Raw genomic sequence first — 27,023 nt, forward strand, 5'->3', positions numbered from 1 at the left:
TTTATAGTTTCGCTGAGCAATTTAAAACAACTCCCTCGTACTCACTGTGTGTTTGAATATCTACATCGTATAATCAGGTATAGTCAGCAAAAAAATTAATTAAGAATCGATAGTATTGATAATTAAATCGGGTTTATAATTACACTTTGCGTGAATCAAATAACACAATTAGCTGTAGGAATAATAATCACTTCGATTATGTTAAATAAGAATTATAGATAATGTGTTTATCTTTAAATTGCTACTTCAAATATTTAGCTATGGCTTCTATCTATGGCTGTTCAAGAAATTACCCATAATCCATAATAGCTCATATTTAAAGTTATTTAATAAAGTATAGGTACTGATACTTTATAATCACCAATGAAAGTTCTGGTCTTGTACTCCAATCAAATCTTTAGTCTATCCATCCGTTCAATCAGGAAAACCAGTGAGGACTTATCTGCCGCTCTTGTTGTGAATCATTGAACACGGACGAAGTCGGGTGTCGAGTGTAGTTAGTAATAAAATTTTATTACCGACACGAGTCCGTCCGTTCAATGAGCGAGGCAAACAAACAGTATTTATTTTATTAGATTATTATCACCATGTGCGAACTACATCGATATTGAGGTTTGCTCATGGCTTCCGCAATGTTTTCGGATTATTTATAAAATTGGGTATAGCCCAAAAAAGAAAGGATTTTTTAAAAGGATACAGTTCATCGTCACATTACTGTTCTTCTTATAGAAAATAATAGAATTATATAACTTTGTGCAACTCACCCCGTGAACAGTTCGGTTGGCTATGTTCCTTAAGAGTAACATTGAAAAGAGCTTCACCGATACAGACGATGCGAATAGCAATAGATGCTTTTGCAAGCATCGATTTTTCAGATTTATTTTGCAAAAGAAAAAAAGTGGACCTATTCCATCCGACCAAATCAGTCAAAGAGACTGCAAAACTGCCGTCAAAAAATAATTTTGAAGAGTGAGCTTATCTTAGATCCCGAACATAATTGTCATAAATCGTATGTTATATTAATTTTTAAGAAATAATCTTAATAATATATTGGTATAGCTGGCTGTAACGATTTCGTCCTGAAGAAATAAGAATTCTATTTATGGCAGACTGCAAATATCCTCATGCTTTACCGTCTTGCAATAGATGATATATTGATGATGCTTATCTGGGTTTTAAGGGAGTTATTCACAAAACATTGTATTCGAATTTCAATATTCTGCTAAAGTTCTAGGGTAAAAAACTCTATTTTGGCAAGTATGACTTTAATTACTCGATTCGTAACGACGATGTATAACCTTCGAATGGGATATATATAATAAATAACATACACAATATAAGCTCAAAGTAACAAACACATAAAATGTCCTAATGACGCAAATGTTTTATAATTAAAATTTATATATGTATGTCAAATCGAAATAATTGTTTACATAATATTTCGTAATCTCACAATCAGTGCACTGTTTGCCTGAATTCTGACCCGAATCTGTGACCCCCGTATCGGCTGTATCCATACGGAATTGTGCATTCCGCCAAGAGTGATCGGCTGGGCGAAATCGTGGTCCGGCCGATGAAATTGCATAATCATCTTTTGAATCGAGACTAGCCACACGCCCCGGATTCATGGATCATATAAGGAAAATTTTTGAGACACAAATATTTTACAATTAAAAAAGCAGTGTATACATATGTATGTATATTGATATATTAGTTAATCTAAACAAATATATAATAATAAGGAGACAAATATATAATATTAATGGGTCCCTTGTTATTACACTGTTCACTCTCACTTCAAACTGGAAACGGGAACACAACTATATTTTAGATTACATAGAAACATTATTATTATTAATACTAAGTATTGCCAAACATATGCCTGCCAAGTATGTCCCTTTGCTTCAAAGGTGATGACCGTGTATATGTCACCGTAAAATTGTATATACATTATTTTACATTAGATTATAATCTACATATGTATAAAATATGACCCGCTTAGTTTCTTTCGCCTGTTCTTCTCAGGTCAGGGTGTTTTCTTTTTCCGAACCGGTGGTTGTGTTTAATTTGACCATCAATAAGTAAGTGTAATGCTACATTGAAAAGGAATTTGAGTTTATGTTTGTTTATCTCGCGAGGTTTTGAACCGTCGAAAGACTGTGAACCGTAACATACTGCTTACAATTTAACGCATTATTATTCGGTAGTTTATAATCTATCGAAGTAAATTTCACTTAAATTATAAAAACTCACTGTAAAAACTCTTAACTGTCTAAATTGGATATATTTGTTTTTAAATTGAAAAAATGTTTACAATCTTTCGACAGCTTACAATTGCTCGAGATAGATTATAATCTAAAATTATTTCCAATTTTACGGTGATACACGTAAAATCATATTTAAAAAGTATAGTATGCTTTGTTATGCGAGAAGTGAATAAGTAATGATAGTATTGGATTTGTTAAATAAAGATTTTAGTATTATTATGACTATTTTTCAACAGCATAGCGGTCGTTTACGTTATAAAACAAACCCCTGTTTTAAATTACATCTTACCCGACTTAGCAGTTATGGTTGGGCTTTAATAGTCAGGCAGGATGAACGCTTTAATAAGTATAGATTATAATTTGTCAGATATAATTTTGAAGACGCAAATTCGCTGGAGTTTTAGGGTGTTGATTATCATGTGTTATGCAGATAAAGTAGCCTCCGTCCTTTCTTGGAATTCAAGTTTGCTTCATAGCAAATTTCATCAACTGTTTTGGAACATACAGTTTCCATGGCCATGGAACGAATAAGTAAAACTCACATGGTTATAAATTTGTTTCATAGTTCATTTAAATATCCGTTAATTTTCCTCAACGGATCTCCTGAGCAACTATAATTGGAGCAAGTTTCGCGCGATAAAGTTATCTGCGCGGGCGCAGGGGTCGTTTTGATTTTAATAATTTAACTGTTGGACTCCGATAATTGCATTTAATGATACACGTCGATCGTAAACATATTTTCTCGTTCGAATCACCCAGGTGTTATTGTAGAGGTATATATAACATATAAATATAAAATCGCTGAAGTTATAATATTCTGTGTCAGACTTGAAGTTAACTGTGAATAATATAATATATATGTCGAAAACTATATATTGGACGGTATGTGTTGCAACCAGTTAAGTTACATGCCTGTATATGATCGACTTTTTCTCTTACTCTTTTTTGTGAATAATCCAATGTTTGGCTGATTACATGTCTGTTACACGTTGGTGAAAAAAAATACGAGGTAATATTAAATTAATTACATGAATGTTTATATTATGTTTGCACAAGACAACTCTGTAGGGTTTGAAGGCTTTGTGAGGCTTAACAACGCCTTCAATAAAGCTCCACGTGTTGCACACTCGAGAACGGTTTCACTACAACATTACCTATTTAAAAAAAATACAATTATTCAATATGAGTATATTTACAGTTTACATATATTTAATAAATTTATTGAAATATTAACAGTATAAAATACAAATCTTAATATATGATCATATATGAGTATACTTGTTTGTTTTTAGACGGAATATATAATAAAATATAAAATAAAAATGCCTGTTGTATTTCATTTGTGGACAAGGGTAATTACAGTATCGCTAATGCTTACTTATACCCAAGATAGAAAAAAATAACAGCTATTTCACACTGACTTCAACGTCGAAATTAGCATTATTTTGTTTGAGAACCAATCGCCGGTGCATTGATTACACGTAATTTATAACATAAATAAATGCATTGCCTTGAAGTCAGAACAAAACATATGAATAAGATCGGTGTATCGAGGCGTGGAAATGTTTAACTATTGTTTTGAAAACGTGTGATGACGCTCATCTTTGTCTAGGTCACGGCTGTGCTATGTTTACCAACCTGCCTGCAATAACAACCTACACGTGCTAAATATCTAGTTATGCGGTCGACTATACCGGGCCGGACTGCAGTCTGATAAGAGATTAACGCAGATCTGCTCTTTTAAACGATCGCGTAACATCACTATAATTGATATAATTTTTCACGTGAATACTTATTATAGCATTATAATATTAAAAAAACTATTTTGTATTATGTTTAATTTTGAATTTCGAATTGTAAAAAAAATACATATAATTTAGGTATGGTAGATTATTAATATTATAAATTAATGAAATTTGGCACAGTGATAGGACATAGATTCGGCATCTGCAAATAATTAATTATTTGATACACGTAGGCATAAACCTTATCATTAATGTGACCATCACCTGACATTGCCATTATAATTCATTATGAACAAGTAAGTTTTGTCTACACTAAAAAATAATACAACATCGTTACGTTAAGGAAGTATTTTTAATATATTTAATCGTATTCAACATAGGCACTCAAGTTTGATAATTGGTGAACACAAGGTTTGATTCACATTTAATATAATCTTGTAAAATGAGATTCAATTGTACTCGTAGGCACCCACTTGAATGAAGTATATTTCGATTTTGATCGGCTTTTATTGGCTGCCATCGAAGTTCGACCTTCAAATGTAATCATCCGTCTAGTAATGGTGATAGAGAAGACACGTGTCTCCCAGCACAATCTCACAGCCAAGTCCGCCCGTAAACATACAGATCGATGATGCACACCTCTTGAACTCGGCCGTCAGTCCATCGCGTCACAAACTGCAGACTCGGCGCATTGTTCCCACTCGATCGTACGTCGCTCCTGAGTAACGTCGAGACTCAATTTTTTTTATTAATTTTCTACATACGACGCAGCTGAGGAGAGTTATAATTATATAAAAAACTTGTGCAAACAAACCAAACACCGATTGTATCAGCAGCTGCCTATTTATAAATACTTCTCTTTTGTTGAATTAAATTTCTGTCTTTTTTTATTTGTGATGTCATACCAAATCCACTATTAAGGCCATCCTACTGCGCATCGCAAGATACATACTTATAAACTTATCGATGTAATATATATTATAATTGAAACTCGTAATAGTAATAACTTTAATTATAATTATATACTTTTGTCCATTAAAATAAAAGCGAAATTACGAAGAGCCTCCGTAACAAATTCAGTTCCAAGTGAAGGATAGGGGCGTCATGGTTTGTCTAGAAAGTGTTGTGACCATGGGCTAGTCGCTACAGCATACAATATAACTTAATAAAAATAAATTTGTATATTTTTTTATAGGTACAATATTTTTCAACAAAGAATAATATAGCAACAATCATGGCTTATCTGCTGACATTTTTGGAGGAGTTCCGTTGTCCTCCTCCAAAACATATATATATTTCGAATAAAAAATATTAGTCGTAGTTAAATTCGAATTTACAAAAAAATATATAAACACCCATAATTCCTCACAGTCTATTACATCGGTTCCTCACTCAAATTGTCACTTACTAATTTATTACGCTTGGCGACCGCTTACCATCGAGTGTTGGAAGAATTGATCGCAGGGTAAACAACAGAGAACAGACAAAAAAGGTCGTGAGAAAGCTAACTTCAAATGCAGTTCACAAACCCCTTGAACTCGCAATGCGAAGTCGCAAGCAACCGAATCAGCGGTCTGCACTCAGAAGTAACTCGTCTCTTGACCGGACGATACCTTTTATAGGGTTAAGGGGAAACACTCGAAGCTACGATTGTACAAAAACAGGCGAAGGGCTTGTCTTTCCCTAAAGAAATTGTGAATATGCGGAGGTTAGAGAACTTATTTCACAGTAAAGTAGAAAACTATTAATGATAATTAATTTTTCATACAATTTGAAACATTAAAATCGAATCCATTGCCTCAAGAATACATTTATATTCGCCAACATAACTAACTAATTGCTTTTTACAACGTAAGTTGGCGGATGGAAAAGAGGTAGCTCTGTTTTCCGCCCGCCAACCTACGTGGTGGTGAGTTGTGACCATCGCTAGATATTTACGATATCAGAAATATTACTGTGCCTTACATCGCCAATGCGCCACCATCCTTGGGAACTACGACTTTATGTCCTCATGCCTTTATAACTAAAGGCATGAGGACATAAAGTGCTCATACTTGCTCGCTCATCCTTCAAAACGTAACATATTAATCCTAAGTTTTATTTCTTGGCGGAAGAATATTTATTGAATATGAATGTCTAGACGGGCTTGCACAAAGAGCTTCTGTCAAAATATGTGTCTAAAGTATGTCCTGTCTTGTTATATGAAATAGAGGATTCGGGACATATTTTTCAACGATACACGCGCCGTGTAATGTGAATTGAATTCCAATACATACAATGAGTATTATCTAAATTACCAATATAATTCATAATAATCGAATGACGTCACATATTTACCTCATCTTTCATACAACTTACATAAGCTTCGATGTTTGTTTATAGATAATATATTTTATGCCTTATTGCACTTTCTTATTGTTTTCGAAAACAACAGTTGGCGACGATTAATTCACACTTATCATGAAACTGACGTGCGTCACTATAACTTGGTACTGATAGCCCAGCTTTTATGTAAACGTATGAACTTTCACACCAAAGAGGCTGAGAACGGTTCCACCCTACGTGATTAGAGCTATTTGCTATCAGTTGCTATTCCTTAAGTACAAACTGATTTGTCCGAAAATAGTGCATCATCATCATTATCATTAGGATATATTAATTTAAATAATTGTATTAACTAACATGACTTTGTATTTTTTAAATGTTGAAAAAGAGTAACTATTGAATTTCTTGCCGGTTCTTCTCGTTAGAATCTACTTTCCGAACCGGTGGTAGCTTCACTTAATTGTTAATTGACGATTAAAAAGTGCTTGTAAAAGACCACTTGAATAAAGTTTATTTTGATTTTAATTACATGTTATATCACGTCGCTTACTGCTATCTGTCCTTATGTATGCAGATCTTTAAATTACGCAACGGATTTTGATGCGGTTTTTTTTTAATAGATAGAGTGATTCGAGAGGAAAGTTTTTATAAAACATGGACAATTTAGTAAAGAATCACTGACAATTTTAGAAGAATCGAATCTGATGTCGTAAATAAACACATTTTAGGCGCTTACATTGTTAACTATGAGCGATTTAATGATTGAAAAACTGTGCACGACATTTTGTAGCATATTTAGTATCAGCATTACACCCGTGCAAATCCAGAACGAAGCTGACTGTAAATATAAGATACAGTGATTCGAAATGTAGAAAAAATGAGGCTCAGCTGAACAATACCTTTCTATTATTACAATAAAAAAAAACAAATAAATGTCAATAAACGCGTTATTGATTTGTAAGTTACTTCTTATCATTATTATGAAAAAGTATGAATGTTTTATTTTATTTCATATAATGTACTTGTAAATAAATACACACTAAATAAAGATATAAATATCCATAAATATCCAATATACCATCAACTTAATATAAAATAACAACAGTAATGATTAAAAGAATGTAATGCGCACATAATAAATAAAGATAACATTTGTTTGTTAAGTTAATAATATGTAAGACGGAAGAAAGGCACGTCATGTCTTCGAGTCGGAGTTGACTTTTTATTTTCAAATGTTGAAATAGACCAACTACTGAGTTTCTTGACGGTACTTCTCGGTGGAATCTACACTCCGAACCGGTGGTATCTAAACTTAATACAGTTTGTTAGATGACGATTCAAAAGTGCTTGTAAAAGCCTACTTGAGTAAAGTTTATTTTGATTTTTTTTTATGTTATAGGTAGGCGGGCGAGCATATGGGCCACCTGATGGTAAGTGGGCACCATCACCCATAGACAATGACGCTGTAAGAAATATTAACTATTCCTTACATCGTCAATGTGCCACCAACCTTGGTAACTAAGATGTTATGTCCCTTGTGCCTGTAGTTACACTGGCTCACTCACCCTTCAAACCGGAACACAACAATACTGAGTACTGCTATTTGGCGGTAGAATAACTGATGAGTGGGTGGTACCTACCCAGACGGGCTTGCACAAAGCCCACCACCAAGTAAAAGTTTGATTATTTGCTAACTCATCGAGTCAGCATTATCTTGGATTATTACATTTCTCCGTGCAATATTCTTAAAAATTATGTGCAAAATAATTTTTACGCGTATTAATAATACCTATAATAATTATAAAATATTTGCGATTGGATCAAATCAAATGATAACTGTATCCGTATCAACGTATCGTGCTTCGTATCTCATCGTGGACGTCAGGAAACGCGCGTCAAAATAGCGCAATACTACGTAGCTGGTGAGTTAGGAAATTAGTTCTTAGGAAACAACACTATTACACCCATATTTGCCTTCCCTTAGTTGATCATGTGTAGAAAACCGTGTCTCAGTAATTTAGCTTTATTATGCCGTTTTAGACACATAGGCATTCGCGCTCTACATCGACAATGTGCCACCGATATTGAGAACTAAAATGTTACGGCCCATGGTCTGTAGTTACACTGGAAACAGGAATACAATGATATAAAGTAAACGTATGACTGCAGAATATCTGATGAATGGGAGGTACCCAAACGGACTTGCCACCGAGTTTTAAGTTCGTTTTGATATTGTTATTCAATAACGTAGTAACTGGTGGATATATTCGAACCGTCAATCCCAACTGCTGCAGTATGGGTGAACAAACTCTGAACTAGTAGAATATTTACTAATTTTATATGTAATTGAAAAAAAAACATGTGATTTGCATGCATTTAAAATTCTAATGATAAGTTATTGACGATCATCCACGGAAGAATCTTAATTCCGACGATATACTATTTATATACGAAAACATTTTCTTTTTCAATAAATAGTTGAATCAAACAAATGAAAGGTAATTTAAATTACTTATAAATTTTTCAAAGAATGTGAGTGTGTCACAGAACAGGAGCTTCTGTCTCGTCTACGACTGCCGAATAATTTTATTGCACCGCAGTGGAATTTCAAAACAATTTAAGAGAATGTTTGTGTGCAAAAGGTTTCTTTAAAGTGAGTTCATGAAGGGATCGACCCCTGGCTGTTTATAAACAGACAATAGAACCTGCTCAGTTCTTTCGTTGGTTCTTCTCAGGATATGTTCCTTTCTTAACTGGTGTTGGTTTTAAATAAATTGTCAATAAATAAATAGGTGTAATGCTTCTATATTATGATAAAATAATTAAAATTTGAATTTATTACCGTCGCGTCGTTCGAACGTTAATTGCGCGCTGTCGCACCCAAGAAACATTAGATAAATTATATTTGCGTTTTTTCATAAATCTCGCGAATTTATCGTGTGTCTAAATATTAAATGGTTTCTTAGTCGGTGCGGGGTCACGACCTTCAGAATAGGTAATGTAAAGTCAGTGACCTCACTTGTATTCTTACTCGGTGAGTAATAAGTGGAAACATGGTATCGGTATTTCAAATCTTTTGGATTCTGCCACTGTATATGATATGATGTACTTCATTATCATTACACAGTATAAAACAAAGTCGCTTACTGCTGTCTTTTCCTATGTATGGTTAGACCTTTCACTTACACCACGGACTTTGATGCGGTTTTTTTTAATAGATATAATTATTCGAGAGGAAGGTTTTTGTATATAACACATGGACAGTGTAGTAAAGAAACACTGTCAATTTTAGAAGTTTCTAATAAAAATAAATAAATAAATTCAGTAGTATATTCGGTATAAGTATTGCGCCCTTGCAAAGCCGGTGTGGCTTGCTATTGTACAATAACATCAAAAGCAAAGGGTAATAATTGTCGAAGAGCAAGAGAAATAAAGTAGATCGGGAAGTTGCGCTAATTACAATATTGGATATTATTTTAAGTTGCCAACATTTCACGTAACATTATAATCATATGCTATTTTGACACGTGTATCCATTTGTTTAATTATTATTGTCAATGTCACATGTCCTATTGTGACATTTGACTCGTGCGTTGCGAATTCGACAATGTCATCGACCCATCATTGGACAAATCTGTTCCGGAGTTACACAACTGCGAGTGTGTGTTTGGATACGTAACAAATTTAAAGAAAAAACTTCATTGCTATATGAAATACTATATGTTATAATACTTAAAATTTAAAATTTATGAATGCCAAGAATTGAAACCAGTTTCAAATTCTGATCACGGCGACACCCAACAAAGTTATACACAATATTAGCGTGTAATTTACGTTATGTATATTTAATAAATAAACATACAAAATTGTTATCTGCCATTGACCTGAACGAAGAAGTAGTGTTATTATTTTTCTTAAATTGCTAATAGTACGCTTCACACGTCATTCGTAGGACGACTGATAAGTAATTCGTGTGTGGCTCCCAGTCTGACCTTTCCGAGCTTTCGTCATGTTATAGCGTCATAGCGTTTAATGTTACCATTGATAAACAGTTAGCAAAAGTTTCATCACAGCAGTAAGTACAGTTAAAGCTTAAGATCTATTCAAGCGATCAGTCCGTTGAGACGGCTAAATATATCCTAGGTAATAGTAAGGAAATATTATTATATACATTGGTGTACCAACATAGGTAACTGTGTGTCTGGGTGCCTTACTTTCATACTTTTGACGAGATATAATCAAAAACGAATGAAGAGAGAAAAATAAGAAGATTTATCAGTTCATTAAGACTTAATTCATAAATAAATCTTATTATTCATTAAAAGAATACTTTTTAGAACAAAAAACCCTTGGGTTTTGCTCGGATTTCATCACAGGACACTAATTATTATTATTGTAAAGAATAGCATTATTATATAAGAATATATTAAATCTATTTGAAAAGAGCAACTATGCGAGTTTCTTGCCGTTTCGCTACAAGCTTTTTAGCGTGGTAGTAATTAACTATCGACAATTCAAAGACGCTTCATTGTGAAGTTCTTTTTTAAAACTTAAATTAAATCAAATTAAATTAAAACTTTGCTTTTCATTGAAGGAATGGATTTTCTTCCAAGACTGAACCAGTTAACCGAACTTTTTATGGGTTTGACATAGAATTTGAACTTAGGACCTCATGACCTGCAGCCATATACGAGTCAGATAGGTATCCTATCCGTAACAATAACATTATCATTCACTATAATAAGCTATGATTAAATTAACACTGGCAGCAAATAACTTCGTTAGCGTAAACAGGAACCCGTAACGAGATCTCGCAGTGTATAATTTATATGACGAGTTAATAGCCTGGAACCTATTTAGTGGTCCTTGGTGTTGCAACACGCGCACCCATGGGTACAATTATGATCATTATATCTATGACCGTACTCGATTAATACTTTAGTACTTTTGGACTTTTTGTATTTGAATTTTGTTGCAATGCTGTAATTTGTATTCTTACCCTCTAAATCATAATATCAGCCGAGATGACCCAGTGGTTAGAAGGCGTGCATCTTAACCGATGATTGCGGGTTCACACCCAGGCGAGCAACACTGATCGTCATGTGCTTAATTTGTGTTTATAATTCTCCTCGCGCTCGTCGGTTAAGGAAAATGTCATGAGGAAATCTGCATGAGTAGACTCACTTCATAGAAATTCTGCCACATGTGTGTTACAACGACCCGCATTGGAATATGTTCCAGTCTTTCTCCTCAAAGGGAGAGGAGGCCTTAGCCTATTAGTGGAAAAATTACATGCTGATTTTTTTGTTGCTGTACATTATATTTTATCCTATAAATCATCGGATTTGGGCATGGTTTTAGTCGGTGCTTTGCATACGTTATTTAAAATATTAGAAATCCGGTAGCTCTCAGCGTTAAAACAATGCCATCGTATCTTGCGACAATCCAGAACTTGTAATAGTTAACCCGCTAAGTTACCTCATCGTTACTTGACATCGGCAAAGTCACAAACGCAACACCGAAAGTCGGAACTCTTGTAATACTTTTTCTCATGAGTCGTAACCGGAGGTCGCGGGTTCAGCTACTCGTAAGCGCCAAAAGTTAATTTATGTAGGTTTTTTTTATATCGCGCTTGGCGGTAAAAAGAAACATAGTGAAATAAACGTGATTATGTGTCCAAATAACAACTATATATAATAACAAAAAAATGCGATTAGGCACATAAATGTTTTGACATAATATTTTCGTTTTTTTCCAAACTCTCAAACAAGATCTCATTTAAATTTCTTAAAGACCTGATAATTAACGAGACAGATTACAATTTTTTCATAAACACTGCTATACATACTTTTGCCATAAGCTACTGAAGTCAAGTGTTTATATAACTTAAGCGCATCAAACTTGGATTTTAATAGGATACAACCTTTTGTACCAATGCCCTATAGAATCAAAGAAAGCATTATGTTGCAATTTTGAAAAAGAGAGAGAGAGAGGATATTAAAAAACTGTCGCTGAAAGAATTATTATTAATTTTACAAAAATAAATTATAAGAAATAAAGTCGCGAAGACCTACATATACTATGTTACCATCGGGGTTCAAACTATTACTTGAGATTTTGACATCCACTAAAAGTTTTCTTGTGATTGAACGATCCTGATTATATTATAAGTTTTACGATATCAAGAAACATTTATAACTGTCTAGTTACTCTGATTCATGTACCGCGATACCTATCGCTCGCCAGCCAATCAGCGCGCCACTTCCTACTGAGGGTTATCGCGGTTCGCGCCACGTGGTTCTCGGTCTATAGGTATTATTATATTTAAATAAGAATCTTTATTATACTCTGAGGAGCATCCCCGTGTAAAAATTGACGAGGGAATATTCGCAATACACCCATCCATATTCATTCACTGTACTGGCCTCTGCCTTTAAACAAAGTACAAAGAAAGCTTCTTTAAGTATGTAAAATGTATATATACTATAGTTTCATACCATCTTACGTGATTTTGAAGTATCACGTGTAGTTGTTTATTTTTGTATATTGAAGTACATACAATTCAGTATTCACTTAATATATAAACGCATCTCAACAGACGCTGTTACCTAGAATTTACAAAAATTGTCTATTAGATAATTATTTACAAAATAAGCGCACTTTTTGTATGATATTTATTATATTCTTTATTGCACTAAAATATTTTACAATGATGGTACAGTAATATATGTACAGGCAGAGGTGGACTTATCTCTAAAAGAGATTTCTTCCAGTCAACCTGTGGAGGTGAGTGACAGGGTGATGTAGCGGACAAAATAGTGCAGACCGTAGTGTAGAAAATATATAGAAAAATATGGAAATATAAATACTTACATAAATAAAAATATAATACATAAAAATACAATACACATACTACGTATATTATTTATACATATTTTTAGAACCAGAAGTAGGAAGTAGGTTAACCTCTAAAACAATTATCTTTAATTTATATTAACAATCAATCTACCACAAAAGAAAAACATTTAGTCTACAACACAAATAACCATCAATAATCGCATTACACCGTAATAATTATAATTATATATAATAATAAAAATATATAATTGCAATTCTCAATGTGTCAACTACAAATCTCCCGCCTTTTTTTTTTAATAGGGAAGTTGTATGACTTGACGCTGATGTTGCTTGTTTATTTCAACAATATATACTATATAAATACATATTTACAAATCGATGTTAATTTATTATACGAAATAAAATAGAAAAAACATGGGGAAGAAGTATCTTTAAGATGAAGGGTTAGCTTGTGAGAGAAAATAATGTTTCAAGGGGCTTTTAAATAGTTCAATACTATACAATGTATTTATTAATTTATAGTATATTTGTCGAGTTGTAAAACGCGTTAAACGTATCTCCAGTGAGTATGTGGGACTCATAGGTTGGCCTGGACGCCGAGTGCGCCCTGGTACACCGAAATAACCACTGAAATACCAGCGGTACCCTCTCCGTCTCTTCTGTGGGCGCCTCGGGTTCGTTTTCGTATGATACGCCCTGACATCTGACGACCTAATCTAACCTCTTCTCCTAAAACTCGGATGAAAGTTAATATTTAATGAAAAGTTATGATAAAATTAATTTACGCTTAGTAATAATTTCACTTCTGAAAACATACCTAATTGTGTCTGGAGATAAGAAATTGTAACATTGTGTTACACTTTGAAGTAGCTTTTCCTCGAAGTATAGTCAAGTCTGATTCGAATGTTCGACGCCTGTTTCGATCCAATTAGCACGAAGGTAAACAAACAGACAGCGATGACATCATCCTCGCATCAACATCCGCTGTAGCTACTTAACTTACATTGAATTAGTGTAGATTATTCGGTTAAAGCGCGTACATCTTAACCAATGATAGCGGGTTCAAACCCAGGCAAAACGTCACTGAATTTTCATGTACTTAATTTGTGTTTATAATTCATCTCGGGCTCGGCGGTCAAGTAAAACATCGTGAAAAACCCTGCATCGGGGCAGCGTGGTGGAATATGCTCCTAAACTTCTTCTCAAAGGGAGATGAGGCCTTAGCCCAGCAATGGGATGTTTACAGGTTGTAACTATAAGCATGAAATTAATCAAGCAATAAAAGGCAGTTAGAGGTTAGTCTCTAACCGGCAGACTGACGAAAGTACTTTTAAGATGATATGGTACGATTCATAGCAATGTATGTTTATATGTAAATATTAACAACTCCGGTACCGGAGAATAGTATAGCCTATTCGGCTTATTAATTACTTTGGTTAAGTTATGCATTTTTAAGGTATAAACACACTAGTGCTGTAATCTTACAACACGGAACTTAACGTGGATGAAATCAGTCAGCGTGGCTCATTGGGTATAAACTTTGCACAATACTTTGATGTTACCATGTGGCTTTATGACCCAGAATGAAAGAAAACTTTTCTTTCTTTTTCGTTTTTTTTTTATTTGTAACAATACTTTATTATTATCGTTTGGCTAGCTTCATCTATACTGAGAAAAGGCCAATAGCGAAAATCCCTGAATTAAATACAAACACACTAAGGAACCAGTAGCCTCGGGGGTCAACCCAACTCGTTATAGAAGTACACACAGTACACGATAAGATACACCATTAAAAATGTTATCAATTGACAATGAATATTAATCAATCACTGTAATGATACGACAATAAACAGTTTTATGTATATACAACCGTAAAATTGTAAGGGTCGCTAGTTTATCGTAAATCTTGACGGATTGTAAGCTGTCGAAAGATTACGAACGGTGCGTATCGTTTAGCCTTAGCTGAAACATTATGTAACATGGAAATTGTTAAGTACGCCTACAATACATGAACGTATTATGATATTATAAATGTGAAAATAACTATGTCTATCTGTCGCTCTTTCACGATCAAACCACTGAACTGAACCGAATTTGATGAAATTTCGTATGAAGCAAACATGAAGTCCAAAGAAGGACGTGGGCTATTTTTTTTCCACAAACATGACAATCAACCCCCTCAAAAGCGAGAGAAGCCATTCGCGACATCTAGTATGTTATATGTTAAACTTATAAGGTATCGCTTGTATCCACTAATAATAAAAATGTTAGCAAAAATGTTATAGTTAAGTTAGATAGTGGTAGGGTAACAATACTCGGTATTGTTGTGTTCCGGTTCGAAATTAGAAACCACCCCCACTCATCTTTAACCTTAGGTGGAGTTTGCAAAATCTTTTCGTGGGCTCTCAGACGATCAAAAATCAAAATCAAACTATCCCTTTATAATGGGCCTGATGTACCTGTGCAAGACAATAGACCCAAAAAACAATAAAAACAAATATACATATATACATATATACACTCAGTTCGAGTAGCCTTTCACAAGCACTTTAGGAAAATCATTTTATAACTGCATTAAGTGAATCTACCACCTCGTTCCAAGACGAATTCCATTAGTTGAAAAAGAGTAAGTACTGAATTTCTTGCCGGTTCTTCTCGGTAGAATCTACTATCCGAGCCGGTGATAGCTTCACTTAATTGTAAAATGACGATGCTTGTAAAAGCCTACTTGAATAAAGTTTCTTTTGATTTGATTGGAGTTAGATCATGTGTATGTCAGTCAGACGTTGAAAGTATTAATGATTGTTCTTAGTCTTTCTTAACTCAAAAGCTTCTGACTTGTCTCGATTTTTAAGCTTTATACTTTTTTGGAGATTATTCATCGGTCGGCTCGCAGAAGCTCGTGTTTATCGAAAGCATAAACAAGAAACAAGAGGTCAAGGCGGCGGCGGCACGTGTACGCCTCCGACAATACAATTGGGTTGAGGGTCACTGCCTTCGTTAACGTCACTCGCGATGGTGAAAAAATATATATTATATCTATATGTACATGACATAGCAGTCGAATTTGGGCTGACGATCCGATTTTTTTTTAATTCCGACTTTGATAATGAACTAACTTTCAAGTTTTTTATGAAACGTAGGGTATACATACTGTGGATATATATGTACATATATGTCAGATATTGTCGTGCATTTTAATATCGTGATAAACTTTAGGTAAGACATAATTTATTTCTTATTATTATTGTTTATTCCTTTTATAATTACATATTATGAATGTTGACCTAAATACTAGGGAATGCAATCCCGCAGAGATTGTAAATTTGAGATCCCGCGGGGTTCAAAATATCAATCCCGCGGGATCTCCTCCGTGTTGATAAATCCACATGTTTGAATACGATTAAAACTGCTTGTTTGTAATATGAGGTTAATTAAAACAAGATATTATTTGACAGAAAACATTAGCGTTTATCCTTTAATATTGATAAGTAAATAATTAACAGTTTTACTAACATTAACATATTCAAAACAAAAGTAAGTATAGCTCAAGGATATTAACACGTTACGGGTGATTTTGAAAATAACTTCAAAAACAATTGGAAAGACTCGCCGCGTTTTCATTGCTCCGAATCATCTTAAAAAGATTTTGGATTTTTCAAATGTAATAGCGCTGCAGTTTCAATTATGTGACCCTCGGAGATATGATTTCTCATCGAAGACAACAAAGTTTTTGAGAGAGGAGTTTTTAGTTATTCTTGTCGTCGACACTTAATATAACAAAAGCTGCCCAATCTAGACACGCGGCAGCGCGAAAAAGCCAAGTACTATTAACAGTATTGGCGAGCAGCATCGTCTGTACCAAGATCTTATTCTGTAACTTATTGGTTCTCATTTTATTATTTCCAAGATTTGGCTTACCGGTAGAAACTACCCTACCCTACATAGGAGAACTAGCCAAGTCAAACCTTAGACTACAGTATATTATCCTAAGTTATGGATATAAATTATGTTTTATGTAGTTATAAATACATTCAGGACTGGCCACTGTACTTGGCACCCATTTAGATCTCACTTATTTTGTCGTTGAAGACAACAATCAAGGCTGTTATCTTAGTATTATACTTATTTTTCGTTTTACATTGAATACAGAATTAATAAGATAAAGTCAAATCAAAGTTTTTTGTTAAATTCCAACGCGCTTGAAGTCGCAGCAAATATTAATAGTTTCTCATTAGTACCAAAAATAACATTTTGTGTCTAATTCTCTAATGTTATGCATTGGGCTAATGTTTAACTGTTTCTACTGTCGGCGCGTCACCCACCGTGAGAACTCAGACGAAGGAAACAATGACACGTGTAGAGCGACACAGATAATTACGCGGTAGGTGCACAGACGAGCAGACACAAAACAATACCAGTAGATAGGTACATGTGTAATTTATATTCTTCGAAAATTATGTAATGTTAATACATGTACTTGTACATAATTATTTTTACACTAGCTGTGCTCGTGTCTTCGTGCGCGTTCGAATTATTTTTTAATTCGTTTACTAGTCTCATTGGTCGTCCCGCCCGCTACTGCATTTAACCAATTACATTTTTTTTATGGTTTATGATCATTTTCGAAATTAAGTCTGCGTATGAGCGCTAGTTACACTTTTTTTGTTTTCTGTGCCTATGCCAACGTTTGGGCAAAATTGTCCGTTGGTCGCTTTATAGGAATGTAATGAAGAAACAAACAAACTCCCTTGTGCATACATCATAGTAACTGGGCTTTAAACACTTTTATAAGTCCCTTATTCTTAACCTTTGATTCGTCATTTTCCAATATATGTAATATAAAATATATCCAATATATATAATACAAAATATAAGAGTCGAGATGGCTCAGTGGTTAGAACGCGTGCATCTTAACCGACGATTGCGGGTTCAAACCCAGGCAAGCACCGCTGATTCATGTGCTTAATTTGTCTTTATAATTCATCTCGTGCTCAGCGGTGAAGGAAAACATTGTGAGGAATCTGCATGTGACAAATTTCATAGAAATTCTGCCACATGTCTATTCCACCAACCCGCATTGGAACAGCGTGGTGGAATAAGTTCCAAACCTTCTCCTCAAAAAGTGAGGAGGCCTTTAGCCCAGCAGTGGGAATTTACAGGCTATTGTTGTTGTTGTTGCAATATATATAAACATATCAAAGTTAGTAAGCAATTTAAGTATATGTATATATACTCGCACATAATTAATTAATGCATGCAAACTGTTTCGTGTATATGTATATATATATATATATATATATTTTCTTTTCTTTTCTTTTTCTTTTAAACTGTTAATCTTTATTTAACCTAGATCTGTATTTGTAACAAGAAATTAAAGGCTTTTTATTTTATTTTTATTTATTTATTATATATACTCGCACACGTGTAACTTTATATAAGAATGAACTTCGTCAATGAACTCCGAAAAAAGTACTTGAAACCAACTTAACGCGAACACGCTAAATTGATACTTAAACATTTTTTTGTCTATGTCCCATGACGGCAGAGGTCGTTTTGTTCTTGAGTTTTGTTTTGCACGTTTTGAATTAATAAAATGGCTTTATAAATTAGAACTGACGCTGCAAAGCGAAATGAGTCTGCATTTCTCAAATATATTATTTGCATTATTTTCATACTAAATAAAAAGTATTCTGTACAGTCGTATTACGTTATATTTAACGTAAACATTTGCCTTTTGTCGTTAGTATGATATTTGGCGTTCTTTATATAGGTACTGTTATCACTATTAAGTTATAAAATATTGTTTATCTTCTAATTTATTATGTGTCTATATGTACACGTATTAAATAGCTATTCTGCACATACTAAAATATGCTAATCAAAGACAATGATACCAAAACATATGCAATTCTACTATTTTATTAATGAGATCTCATTTTCCTGATATTATCGTACATTCTTGCCTTAATCAAATAAAGGTAATTTTCAAAAATCCTCAGCAGTGGCCGGAATTGGGATGTCGGCAGAAGCTGCATGTTAGTTATTGGTCTTGCGCTAAAACTATCCGTCGATCGAACTATTGTGTCAGATTATCTCATTATATTATGACACTAAGAGATACTGAGTGCTTATTTATTCACGCTCATACTTGTACACTCTATTATTACTTGTTTAGTTTTAACTTGCAGTAATATATTCTTTGTTTTGATCTCTTCAGGCTTGCTGTCCGTGCTTTGTTGTGTTATCGTGACATTCTATCACTTTGCTCACAAAAATGGTTGTTTGATAGACCTGTAATACCTTAAAATAAATTTTAGAGATTGTCTTTATAATTAATCCATGTTAAACGAACAATGGTCACAACAAGCACAATTGCACAGTACGAATATTTCGCGCAATCTGTTACAGGACACCGTACCGTTAAGCGAATTTTAATTTTACGATGGTAAACCTCGTCCGAATCACTAATCGAGGGGCATCAAGGTAACGAATAACACGGACGCCCAGACGAAGACCCGCAAGGTCTGATTACAACGTCGCGACGAGTTAATCTTCCGTGGTGTTGAATTGCGCTCTGGTCCAAGAATCAAGCTCTGATTCAACTAATCCGGTTGTTACCGGCTAAATCGCACGCTTAGTCGAGATTTATGTCAATTTGTTTATTACTGATTCACGAGTGGCTTTTAATTCAGATTAGCCATTGGGTTGAACTTGTAACCTTTGCCCGAAGATGTTGAGATCTCGCACCCAAAACCCGGAAACTCGTCAATAAAGTTTCGGATTTATTTTTTATTAAACAAATGGTGATTTATTAAAGAAACATTATTTATATATATGGGTAGGTCATTTTCTGTTTATTCTTGACAAATGACCCACTGCTGGGCTTAGGCTTCTGCATTTGTGGACAAGATTAGAAGCTTATTCCTCCACACCAATTGAATATACATGTGGCCGAATTCAAACAATATATGCAAGATTTTTCGTAATATTTTCCAGCCATGCACTGTGAATCAGTCCAGTCTAAGATAAGTCGTGATAAGATGAGACTATTTCAATTACTGTACAACTTAGACTCACGTGACATGCAGAAGACAAAATAAATTGAAATACAGTGCTATAGTTACAGCAGCTCTAATAGATGTGATAATCTATTGAACTGTCGCATATTTTATGTACCAATGCAATGGAATCACTGCACCTACATTATTATATCTTATCACAGACATTAATATATTTTATCTCTATAACTCAGCGAGCTGAGATGGCCCAGTGGTTAAAACGCTTGCATCTTGATAGATGATAGCGGGTTCAAACCCAGGCAAGCGCCACTGAATATTCGTGTGCTTAATTTGTGTTTATTTGTATTCCACCCAGCTGCATTGAAACAGCGTGGTGAAATATGTTCCAAACCTTCTCCTCAAAGGTAAAGGAAATCTTAGACCAGCAGTGGGAAATTTACAGGCTGTTAATGTAATCTTTATAACTCAAGTAGCATAATTTTTGGTCAATATTTCAATTATTGGTATTTTTTTACACCTACCCTCCAACTTAGTTATTACTAGTTTACTTTGTCAAAACTTGTTGATGATTAAATGATAAACTTAACTAAAAATATAAAATTAAACGTCTAGAAATTTCCATTACTGGTAATGCCTTAATTATTGGAGTATTTGTTTTTTGATTAAAGTGAAGTTTATTTATAAATATCGACGTAACTGTTGGCCAAGACCCGTTCTCGAAATACTTCGCTTATCGGAAGGTTCACGTCAATATTGCGATTAATTTTATTGCATAAAACGATAATCCCCGTGACCGCCATGTTGTTTTGGAACTGGAGTCTGGGATCGTCTCGTGCCTTAGTACGATTGCCCTTAAACTACTAACACGTGACTTGTCGTGACCCACCGACATCGGCCAAAGGGCGTCAATATTCGCGTTTTATACCAATCATCATAATTCGTCTTCGCTCAGAATTAGCCGATTTAAAAAAAATACATCCAATTCCATATTCATAACGTATCTATGAACAGTTATATGAATATAATGTGAAAACTGGTTAGAAAAGACATTCAGACGGATTATATGATATAATTTGTCAACTGTCCACATCTTGGTGGTAGGGCTTTGTGCAAGCCCGTCTGGGTAGGTACCACCCACTCACCAGTTATTCTACCGCCAAACAACAGTACTCAGTATTGTTGTTTTCCGGTTTGAAGGGTGAGTGAGCCCGTGTAACTACAGGCACAAGGGACATAAAATCTTAGTTCCCAAGGTTGGTGGCACATTGACGATGTAAGGAATAGTTAATATTTCTTACAGCGTCATTGTCTATGGGTGATGGTGACCACTTACCATCAGGTGGCCCATATGCTCGTCCGCCAACGTATACTATAAAAAAAAATACGTTTGCGCCCTATAAAACTTCCTTATATCCTTGTGTCTGCGTACACTAGCGTACTCATTCTTGATGTGTGGATGCCACCTAACCAGACAAGCTTGCATAGTACAGTATAGTAACAGCTCTTCCTTTGAGGTTGAGATGAGGTTAGGAGCATCACCACGCTGATCCGATGCGGGTTTCCTCGCGATGTTTTCCTTGACCGCCGAGCTCGAGACGAATTATAATATAAATGAAAGTCATAAAAATTCAGTGTCTGGGTTCGAAGCTGCATTCATCGGTTAAGATGTACGCGCTCTAACCACTGAGCTATATCGGCTCTCATTACTTGCATACCACCAAATAAATCATAGTACTAGCAGTGTCACCGCACGCTTGCATCATCTCTACATGTTTGTGAGCCTAGATTCCACTTTCATAGCAATATATTCTCGAATACACATACGTACGTACGCAGTATGTGATATTGTTATCGGAGCGACGTTAAAGAATCGCAATGGCCGTTTAACCTGAGCTCAGATTAGTTCGATTCACCTTTATAAATACATAATTATATTCGTCAGTCGATTATATAAGGAAAGGCTCACCCTAAATCCGGGTCGAGTTAATTAAGACTGCTTAAAAAAATCAATCTATCGAAACCCGTACGATATTCATAATATGATTGTTAATTATAAAACTGTTGTAATATTTTTAAACAAACTTTTCAATAATAATGTTCGATTGTGAATTTGTTGTCCCGGTATGAAGAAAACATCGTTTTTGTTTAATTTAATTTAAGCCATTTAAGTTAAGTAAAATTATGTTCACAATATTCATTTTATAAATGAACACAATACGAAATATTATGCTCGAGGAGATGTTACTTTACGAACCTTAAAAATAAACGACAAAATTAAATAAATTACTAATTTTATTTTTAATTAACTGCTCCAACAATTTTCCATACAAACTTCGTTTACAAAAGTTTATTGCATTGTAAATCAAAACAGCGTTAAAATTATTTGTTTTGTTTCCAGGTGGTAGCTGCAGGCTGTACACACGATGGAGGACGAGGTGACGTTCCTGTTCCAGATGGGAGTGCTGCGTGACGCGGTCTCGGCGCCCGTCAACATACTGACGCTCGCACATCTGAAGGAACTGGCTGTCAAATTCGTCCAAGAAAAGGTAAGCTTGATAAAAACTTATAAACACGAAAGACGAAAGATGAAAAAGAAAGATTTTCTCAATATTAATCTGGTATATAGAGTGAAAGACGCCATGCCATTCATATATATACTTATAGAACCAGAAGTAGGAAGTAGGCTAACCTCAATAATCACACTACACAGTAATAATCATAATGGCGACCCAAAATGTGGCAGAAGCAAATGTTTCGCCTTTTTTTTAATTTGTGTGACGTGACGTTGATGTTGCTTATTAATTCCAACGATACATATCATTTGTCATATAGGCATACCATCTTGGATCCCATGTTTGGTAGGTATGACACGTATAAATGCAATTGTACTGCGTATAACATAAACTCTGGCATAAAAATGGTGGACAATGGAAGGCTTGACGGTTGACTTTGTTCTACTGTTTGTCCCGATAGGAGATAAACATTTAATTTAATACTATGACGTGACAACTCAAAAGGTTTTCGAGCATCCTTGAATAAAGATTATATGGATTATTGATTTTATCAGACCAATTTGCCTTTGTCTATGTAATCGGCTTGCAGAGATCCCACGTGTATTCTGAATTTTATCAAGATATTTAAAACGTATTCGTGTTCCCTCGACAGATACCGGACAATGGTCTCAATCGGCTGTCCGACCGCATCTTGCTCTTCCGTCACGATTACTGCTCGCCCAACGTGCTGCAAATCATCAATTCGGCAACAGACGTCACCGACGAAACCCTCGTCGAGATCGTCCTCACCGCCAATCGTAAGTGCTGCGTAACACCACCGGCTCAACGTCCGTGTTCGTAAATATTTAACAACTTGTATAACTGCCGGTGTACTCGTCAGCTCTCCTCTGCGATGGCGCCGACAGCGCCCCGGCGCCGCGCCCGCACGCACTGGCGGTGCACTCCTATAAGGCGCCAACCTTCTGCGACTTCTGTGGAGAGATGCTCTTCGGCCTCGTGCGACAGGGCCTCAAGTGTGAAGGTAAGACTAGATGTATAAAATCCAAAGCATTGCCTGATTGATTTGTATTCATTCAAAACAATATTAGCCTTACATAGACATCTCAGAGACTTTGAGAAAAATTTTTGACCAAGCCATGCAGGAGATTTTACATTTAGTATGAAAGTCATAGTGAAGCATCACAGCGTTTACCGCTAATTGCTCTATCTGCCTGTGGCCGGCAACCCCCAACTCATCTCGGAGCCGTTGGCGCGCAGGTTGCGGCCTCAACTACCACAAGCGCTGCGCGGTGAAGGTGCCGTCCAACTGCGAGTCGCCGGCCAGCAGCGCGGCGCCGGGCAGCCGCCGCCAGTCCGCCGCGCCGCGCAGTCCGTCGCGCTCGTCGGCGCACAGCCACGCCTCGCACGCCTCGCACGCCTCGCACGCCTCGCACGACGACTCGCTGGTAAGGAGGCTCGCGCACCTCGTCACCGGGAACAGCTCCACCCCCTAGCCCACTCTCGACCTGTCACTGACGCGCCTCTCGAAGAGATCTCGTATCCTCGAGGACTCCCCGACTAACTTTGATCTGACGGCCAAAATAATATCATAATAGCTATCAATACTTTTTAGGAACTCTCATTTGCTATTTGTTGAAATTATACACAATACAAAGATAAAAGACAAGGTTCCAAAATTATCATAATGACATTTATAATTTATATGTTGTTTAAACAATTGAAAATAAGCACAAGTATTAAGAATCTCTTTATAGTAATGTTTTACACAATCGTCTCTTTTATACAATTTTTCCACGTTTACATTCCATAGCATATTATATACTAACAATTACGAAGTATTATTAACAATTACGTGTTTTGTAATCCGTCCACTAAATAATTGATTTTATTTTATACAATTATATTTTAAGCATTTACAATTATTTTACACAAATATATTTACTTTATAGTATTATGATAAATATAAATATACAAATAGTTATTTAATATTACATTAACACGACACGTAAATCAACAAGATAAAATTTTATAAAACGGACCATGATTGGTTGATATCTTTGTGACGTCATAATGTTAACTTGAAATGAAATATCAGTCAACTATTTTTTTATTAATTATATCAACAAAAAGAATGTTCGCTAATATACCATATAACATTAATTGGATATGATCTTTCCGTAATTGACAAAATAATTTAAAACCTATAAATATTAATAAAATATTTTCAAAATAAATGAATCAATCTAAGAATGTGTTCCGTACATGCGACTAAGGTTTACTGTAGTTCGTTTAAATTGTATTGAATTATATACAATTACTTGTAAAATGTAGTATTTTAGGTTAGTTTTTGTAACAAACGCTACAAATGGGTGGTGGGTAGCATTGGAGGTATGTAACGCTTGTATATGTAATAAACTATGTTCTCTATCTTTGAGTTTTATTTCCAACCCCATGTTACCCATCATCCGGTGCCGCGCTGACAATTTTATGCGTATATTTTATTGAATTAATATATAAAATTACTTAACATTGAAGTCCACTGTTTGGCAATTAACCCTAGCTGGGTGAATTGTCTTGATTCCATCGAAATTCATAAAATTAACTGACACTGGTACCAAAAAAACCCTAATGAAGTACTCTCGAATCATAATAAATCTCAATTGTATTGTAATCTCTTGGATTCGTACTTTTAATTAATATAAGGACCTTGAGTTAAATATTTGCACAAATAGCAATTACTCATGACAGATAAAATAACTACCTACATCCATTTCAATACGCGAATTATATTAGCTAAAATACTCATGATAGTAGGTCGAAATTGTTCCTTATAATTACATTCCTCTGAACTCGTATTTTAAAATAGTTATTAATATGTTGATGGAGGATTAGTCTTTTGAATTAAAATTATATTAAAAAGTACAGTACAATTTGAGATCATAAATAATTTCCTTTTAGTTTTATAAATTATCCAATCTAAAGAAGATTGGTTTATTAGGTCGGTGCAGGAACAGGTCCCAAACGGTCAGCAGGCGCCTGGGCGTCCTCTCTGGGTATACCCCACACCTTCCAAGTGCACACCTACACCCGACCAACAGTGTGCCGCCTGTGTAAGAAGCTGCTGCGAGGGTTGTTCAAGCAAGGCCTGCAGTGTGGTGACTGTCATTACAATGCGCATCGCAAGTGTCTTCCATTCGTGCCCAAAGACTGCGGCGGAGAGATCAGAGATCATCACGGTAAAGTTTTCCAAAATCGAACTATATTTTTTTTTACAATTAATGCAGATTACTAGTTCATTCCAGAGAATCTGGAATATTGTGCCTTCAATAACAGGTATTGATTACGGTAACAGGAGAAAACCAGGACAGTTGCAGCACCAGCAGTGAGATCAGCGAGCCCCGCGCCGCGCACGACGACGACTCGGACGACGGCGACCACGACCACGCCGCGCACAACCACAACCACCACGACCACGAGGTACTGTGCGCCGCGCCCTGGGTGCGAGGTGCCCAGCAGTGGGCCATATGTCATAAGCAAAGGTGCCCAAGAAGACGGTCCATTTCAGTCATAATTTGGGCATTTCTATTTAAAAGTGGTTTGGAAGTGTATCCTCGAATTTTCATGTTCCTTATAACTCTTGAATAATATTAAGACAAATATTTTGTTGAACATTTTTAATCTCCATTGTTTTACAAGTTTTTGTGATAGATGAATTGCTCTTTACAATTTTTTTTTTTCGATATTTGTCACAAATGCTAATAATTAAAGATTCTGTTACGATATATTTAAGACTTAAATGGTTCGATTACATTGTTATGTCAACAATACACCGATTGGCTTTGAAGCAGGGAGAGAACCGACAAGACGAAGACGAGGAGCCTCAGCGTGACACCATCCCCGAACACTCCGCCAGCAGACCTAGCAGGTACGTCTACAGATCGGCCACAATGCTTTTTAGAGATGTCTTTCTGTTCCTTCACTCTCACATACAACATTTGCCCTCGAGTCAATCTATAAATGTCAGTTAAATAAGACTAAAACAAAGTGACTTTACAGTACAGATTGGTTTTCGAGAGAGTATCATAATTGGCTAAATAAGTTTGACTTTACACTGCAGATTTCTTTTCGAGAGAGTATCATATGTGGCGCGTGTCGCTTTCAGCTCGTCGTCGTCGCCGAGCGCCAACATCCCGCTGATGCGCATCGTGCAGTCCGTCAAGCACACCAAGAAGCGCGACGGCCAGTGGCTCAAGGAGGGCTGGCTCGTGCACTTCACCAACAAGGACAAGACGG

At 35.3% G+C, this 27,023-nt stretch overlaps 1 protein-coding gene across 2 annotated transcripts in view; it reads left to right on the forward strand.

Moving 5' to 3' along the window:
- Positions 1-27,023, forward strand: part of LOC124538509 (serine/threonine-protein kinase D1) — an 89,046-nt gene that overhangs the window by 58,051 nt on the left and 3,972 nt on the right. The window contains exons 2-9 of one of the 2 annotated variants that reach the window (XM_047115592.1): positions 22,616-22,763; positions 23,383-23,527; positions 23,611-23,751; positions 23,988-24,175; positions 25,729-25,966; positions 26,083-26,207; positions 26,576-26,655; positions 26,893-27,022. In XM_047115592.1, the coding sequence (XP_046971548.1) occupies positions 22,641-22,763; positions 23,383-23,527; positions 23,611-23,751; positions 23,988-24,175; positions 25,729-25,966; positions 26,083-26,207; positions 26,576-26,655; positions 26,893-27,022 (1,170 nt within the window). In that variant the 5' untranslated portion in view covers positions 22,616-22,640. The remainder of the gene's footprint in view (positions 1-22,615; positions 22,764-23,382; positions 23,528-23,610; positions 23,752-23,987; positions 24,176-25,728; positions 25,967-26,082; positions 26,208-26,575; positions 26,656-26,892; position 27,023) is intronic. The other variant, XM_047115593.1, reaches the window with a different exon arrangement.

This window comes from Vanessa cardui, chromosome 20 (assembly GCF_905220365.1).
Source record: "Vanessa cardui chromosome 20, ilVanCard2.1, whole genome shotgun sequence".
In the NCBI taxonomy this organism is placed as follows: Eukaryota; Metazoa; Arthropoda; class Insecta; order Lepidoptera; family Nymphalidae; genus Vanessa; species Vanessa cardui.